This window comes from Gorilla gorilla, chromosome 13 (assembly GCF_029281585.2).
Source record: "Gorilla gorilla gorilla isolate KB3781 chromosome 13, NHGRI_mGorGor1-v2.1_pri, whole genome shotgun sequence".
NCBI lineage: Eukaryota > Metazoa > Chordata > Mammalia > Primates > Hominidae > Gorilla > Gorilla gorilla.
The window spans coordinates 14,420,703-14,426,746 of record NC_073237.2 but is presented as its reverse complement, the minus strand read 5'-3'; the positions used below and the strand labels follow the sequence as shown (position 1 = coordinate 14,426,746).

The 6,044-nt window shown below is 56.4% G+C and overlaps 1 protein-coding gene across 1 annotated transcript in view; it reads right to left on the bottom strand.

The window, feature by feature from the left end:
* Window positions 1-220: 220 nt before the first annotated feature.
* Window positions 221-6,044, bottom strand: part of LOC129524663 (immunoglobulin superfamily member 3-like) — a 38,603-nt gene continuing 32,779 nt past the window's right edge. The window contains 3 exon segments of the mRNA XM_055350940.1: window positions 221-293; window positions 618-689; window positions 2,630-2,699. Of these exon segments, the coding sequence (XP_055206915.1) occupies window positions 221-293; window positions 618-689; window positions 2,630-2,699 (215 nt within the window).

Here is a 6,044-nt window from a genome sequence, read left to right as displayed (position 1 = left end):
TGGCACTGTCCAGGAGTCCTCTGAAGACCCTCCACCCCACCTGGAGCATGGGGTTTAGCTTCCATAGTGCCCACAATCAGAACACCCCACAGATTCACTGCCACGGGGACAGGACTTACCGTCCAGCAGCAGACGGGGACCCCAAGCCTTGCCTGGGGTGTTGGCCACAAAAGACAGGAGGATTTGGTGGAAACACCTGAGGAAATAACTGGGGTCTCCCTCACACTCTGCTGAAGCCTGCAGCCACAGGATCTTCTTCAGAGACTCTCTGATCAGGCAGCCTTCTCGTTCTCCTGAAGGTCAAGGGAGGTTACCTGAAGCACGCGCAGCCCAGACCTTTCTGGGGGACTCCGTGTTACCTCCCTCTGCCTCTGGCTGGTTTCTCTGTCTCCAGTTGAACTCTGGAGGCAAAGAGGCTGTCAGTAACACATTTGTTTCCATGAATTCTCTCAGCACGTCTCCCAGGCACAGCTCAAAGAGGGTTTTGCATGGGGCAGGGCAGGTAGGGGACAGGGCATTCCTGCAGAAGCCCAGGATGTGCATGTGGTAAGCATGGCAAAGGGGGCTCAGGGGGCACTGCCAGCCTGCCCTGCTCTGACGCTGGACTTGCCACTCACCTGCTGTGGGGCCTCAGGCAAATCACTGAACTGTCCAGCCTGGATGACGGCAGCACCTCACTTGCCTTGCTGCTGGGAGTTTTGTGAATAGAGTAGGTTAGACTGTGGGCAGGACTTGGTGAATGGTAGCTGTGATTATCATCATGGCTGCACTGGGGACACCCCCAGGAGGCCTGAGTGGCACAGGTCTCTTGCTCACTCTATGTCCCCTGTGGACTCCCTTCCAGGCTGTGCAGTGAGTGGCAGCAGTGACCCTTGGGAAGTCTCATGGATATGGCAGCAGGTGACAGGTGTGACAACAGGGAAGAGGGATGTGGTGACAGAGGTTGGAGTTCCCCTCTCCCACAGTCAGTTTCCCACAAAGGGAGGTGTCTGCCAGCAAGCCCCTCCAATGAGCCCCAAGCTGGGTTTCCCTCCACTCCACCCTGTCCCAGTGCAGAGCGTCTGACCTCAGAGGCAGACACACTGTCCAAGAGGTGGTCTATGAATGGAGTCCCTGTGCCCTCCCCACACACAGGGAACATCCAGATGCCATCGTGGAAGTGTGGCCACCTCCCCAGGCTTGGTGGGCCTGGGGCCGATAGTGTGATACATTTGACCCCCTCCCAGCCCTGGATGCAGACACCAAGAGCAGAGAGACCTGGCAGTAGTCATGCAGCAGCACACCACCCCACATCCCCAGCACAATCCAAAGCAGCCCCTCATCCCCACCGTGACCACCACAGCGTGAATCCAGGTGCCACCTGTTTCTGACCTGAACTCCCTCACAGCCGCTGCCTGCACTCCCTCTCTCCAACATCGCCTGCCCTTCAGTCTTCCAGAAAGCTGCTAGAGGGCTCTGTCTGTCCAACTACAGAACAGGCCCTGCCTCCTCCTTGCCCCGTTGGACAGCTCACACCCTTCACCAGGCCTGACAGCGCTCTTGCCACTCCAACACCCTGGGTCCCAGCCGGGAGTCCGGGTCAGGATTAAGGGTCCCTGATAGAGACACCGATTCCTGGAGGTCCAAAGAGCCTCAGGAGCTGGGCCAGCAATATGCAGCATCTATTATGGACACAGAACATTCCCATCACATGGCCGGGTGCAGTGGCTCATGCCTATAATCCCAGCACTGTGGGAGGTAGAGGCAGGTGGATCACCTGAGGTGAAGAGTTGGAGACCAGCCTGGACAACATGGTGAAACCCCCATCTCCACTAAAAATACAAAAAGTTAGCCAGGCATGGTGGCAGGTGCCTGTAATCCCAGCTACTCAGGAGCTGAGGCAGGAGAATTGCTTGAACCCGGGAGGTGGAGGTTGCAGTGAGGCAAGATTGCACCACTGCACTGCAGCCTGGGCAACAAGAGGAAAACTCCGTCTCAAAAAAACAAAAGCAAAAAACAAAAACAAAAGGACATTTCCACCACAAGTCATGGGGCAGGGGCCTGGCCTGGTGAGTGACCCTGTCCTAGCATGACAGCCCCCTGCACCAAGGAAGCTACCCAGTCCCGTCCACTGGGCCGGGTCATGCTGAGTGCCCTGGAGGGCATGGCCTCATCTCTCCCAGGCTCAGGGTCATGAGCTGAGCCCCCGGTCAGGGTCCTGGGGTGGTCAAACCATGACCCAGCCTCCCCTGTCTGTTAATCTGTCTACCCAAAGGCCCAAGTAGGCACCTGGAGGAGCAGGGGGCACCCAGCCAGGCTTAGACTGCTGGGAAGAACAGGGAGGGGAGTAGGCAGTGCTGGGCCCTGTCCCTTCCTCCCAGGGCAGGTCAGCAAGGGAGGGTGGGCCCAGCCTCCCATAGGCAGATGTCCCCGGCTCGGAGGAAGACACCCTGCTGAGGTCCTGGGCTTCCATTTCCCATCCCTCCACCCTCAAAACTCACTGAAAGAATGTCCAAGCTCAGAGGCCTGGTTCTCACCCAAACAGTGTGAGAGCTGCACACACTAGGGGAAACTGAGGCTAGAAAGTAGGTCAGCTGCTATGGTTGGCCTCAAACCCAGAACCCCTTCCTTGTGACCCTGATGGGCTTACCTGAGGCCTGGGGACAGTGGGGGCCCAGGAGAGCACCTCTTCCTCAGAAGACAGTTCTGGGCTGCACCCGCTGGGGAGGAAGAGACAGACTTGTCTGCCTGGGAAAATCCCAGCCACAGAACTGGCTGGGCCCCCCCACTCTCCAGAGTGGCTCAGAGCCATGCCTGCGGCCCCCTGCAGCACTCCTCAGGGGGCCTCCGAATTGGGAGTGGGATCTGGGGGTGGCCACCTCCGAGGAGGAGCAGAGGCAGGGAAAGAGCAGGAGCGGCCAGAGGACCCATGAGCTTACCTAGTCCAAGAGACCAGCCAGGGGGTGCCCAGCAGCCCTGGTGGACAGTGGGAGGCATCCACACAGGGTGCTGGACAGGCAGGCCTCTCACAGAGATCCAGCCTGGCTGGGAGGATGGGGAAGCTGACGTCACAGCAGCAAGGAGGCACACAGTGACTTGGCACGGTGACTTGGCCTGTCACCACATGACTAAAGTTCACGCAGCCCTGGCAGGGCCCTGGATGGCAGGTGCTATGAGCCGGGGAAAGGGTTTCCTTCCTTTCAGACTCAGTTCCCTCCAAAGGGCACTGTCTGCCCACGAGCCCCTCCAGTGAGCCCCAGGCTGGGTCCCTCTGGCTCGCCCTGTCCCTGTTCAGAACATCTGAACTCACAGCCAGTGTCCCAGAGATGGCTCTGGAGGTGGTGGAGTAGTGGTGCCCCTGGCACTAGACCAGAACCCAGACTAAGGGGCCTCACCACACGCTGCTGTCAATGCTAAAAGTGTGTTCCGGGAACATGGCCTGGGGCCCTGAGTGCAGACTGGTTCTGCTGCCCATCCAGAAACATTAGCACCCCAGGCCCGAGGAACCACCTGAACAGCCCAGAAAGGCAGGGCCCAGAGAGGGCCTGAGCTGGCCCAAGCTCACAGAGCCCAGCAGTGCAGACTTGGCCACCTGGTAACTGCCCCAAGTTACTGCATGTTTCTGACCAGCCCACCAAGAAGTCTGAGCCAGGAACAGCTGCGGACCCAGCCCAGGGGACTTTGGACAGTGCTGCCCATTCCCCTGTGGCCCTCATCTGCCAGGGATATGGGCCAGAGTCTCCCTGAGTCATGGCTCTCTCCCCTGATCCTGGCCTGCTGTGTCTACAGTGCCGGAGAGCCCCTGCAGCCTCCACCTGAGGTCTATTTCGTGCCCATAACACCTACCCCACAATCATCCTTCCAGGCTGCCCCAACCTGACAGAAGGGGACATGAAGGCTGACCCAATATTGCTTCCTGCCTGGGTCACATACGCCTGTCCTGTCATCCACTGCTCTCAAACGGGCTCTGGACAGAACCCACCAGACACACAACTGTGAGATCCTCAATAGCCCTAGGATGGAGGTGCTATGACCAAGCCCTTTCTCAGGCTATTCCTCCCCCTGAAGATCAGGGTGACTGGGAAGATGACAGGGCAGGAACCAAGGCCCCATGACCTGTCCCTGAAGGCTAGACAGCCAACAGGAACATCACGGGATTTGGCCCTGCTGAGTGGCTGCATTCCATGGCAGTCAGCCGGGAGGGGTCTGAAGTGGAGAGCCACAGGGCTCTGTCCCCTGCCCAGCTCAGCAGTTTCCTCTCTGCCTGAGAGCATATAAGACATGCATGTTCTCACTCATAGGTTGGAATTGAACAATGAGAACACTTGGACACAGGAAGGGGAACATCACACACTGGGGCCTGTCGTGGGGTGAGGGGAAGGGGGAGGGATAGCATTAGGAGATATACCTAATGTAAATGACAAGTTAATGGGTGCAGCACACCAACATGGCACATGTATACATATGTAACAAACCTGTACGTTGTGCACATGTACCCTAGAACTTAAAGTATAATTTTATATATAATACTATATATATTTATATATTATAATATATTATATAAATTACATAAATATAATAATTATATATATATATATACACACACACATGTATATGACATACAGGATTCACAGCAGCAGGTGGGCAGGAAGAAAATCTGAGTGAGTAAAGGATGGCCCAGATCCCTGCAGCTGACCCCAAAAGGAAAACCCTGGGCTGGGGAAAGTAGGGAGACAGAGCTGCCTTCAGTAGGGCACAGCTGAAGCCTGGCAGCAGCTGAGGATTCCAGAGAGGGGAGACAGGAGGGGAGTCACTTTATCAAAGGACATGTTAATAGAGGTAGGGCCTACAGAATGAAGGAGGCTTTTCCTCACATGCTGAGTGTGTCACATTCTGTCCCAGTCAGCCCTCTACCCCCTGAATGCAGAGAGGGCACCTAGGGGGAAGTGGGTCCAGGGAAGCCATGTCACCTGAGGAAAGACTGCAGGGGCTGGCCTAGAAGTCTTCTCCAGACCCCACAGCTCTTGTCCTGGGCACATAAGGTAGTGAGTTCCCTGTCCCCAGAAATGTGCAAGCCTCACTCACCCGGAGACACTGACTCTGGTATCAATACCACCCACTTCCAACACACGTGCAAGCACGTGCACACACACACAACTGAGCCTCATCTAGGCTGGGCAGAGCAGCTTCCCAGGATGCAGCAGAGAGAGCAGTACCAGGAAGAGGTAGACACGGCAGCCAGTCTGAGGTTTCCTGGTTAATCCTTCAACCCAGCTTGATGGCTTTGTCACCACAACCCCAGAGCCACAAAGGTGAAACCAGAGCACAGCCCCAACCCCATTCACAGGCAGGAAACTGAAGCTTAGACAAAAGGGATTTACCAAGGTCAGCTGGCTCCAGGAAGTCTGCAGACCTGCGGTTGAGCCCAGGACACACCCACCCCTTACCCTGCCAGCCCCCAGCCTGGAGTCGCTATCCCTGGATATCAGAATGTACAGATCTCTGGCTGCTTCCCCAGGACCGTCTACACCCCTGGACTGGATTCTTACTACCCAGATGTGGAGATGGAATCTGTCTCTCACAGTTTCCACCCTTGCGGCACAGAGTTGAGAATCAGAAAAAACACCCCTTCAGTAAGATTTAATAACCACTACCTGCTGGAAACCTGTAGAAAGAACTATATATATCCCTATATATATAGCTGAGAGGTGGCAGGTGCTCCCTGGAGTTGGGCAATGACCCCTCGCACAACCGGCCCTGCCCCACCCCAATCCACAGGCACAAACAGAACCCAGGAGCGAGGCAAGCATGGCCCAAGGACACAGGGTCCCCCCAACCCCATCACAGCTCTGGCTCTACTCCAGAGCTGACCCCCCACCCCCACTCAGGGCTGCCAGATCCTCCAGGGCCTGTTTGTTCATGCTGCACTCTTTCCTCTTAATTCCAAGAAGCCACGGCTCTCTCAAGAGCTTCTTTGCACAAGTCAGGTGACTCCCCCCAGCCCTCCTTCACCCACCCGCATACCTCACTCAAACTCACGTAAACTCATCAGCCAAGAAACAGAG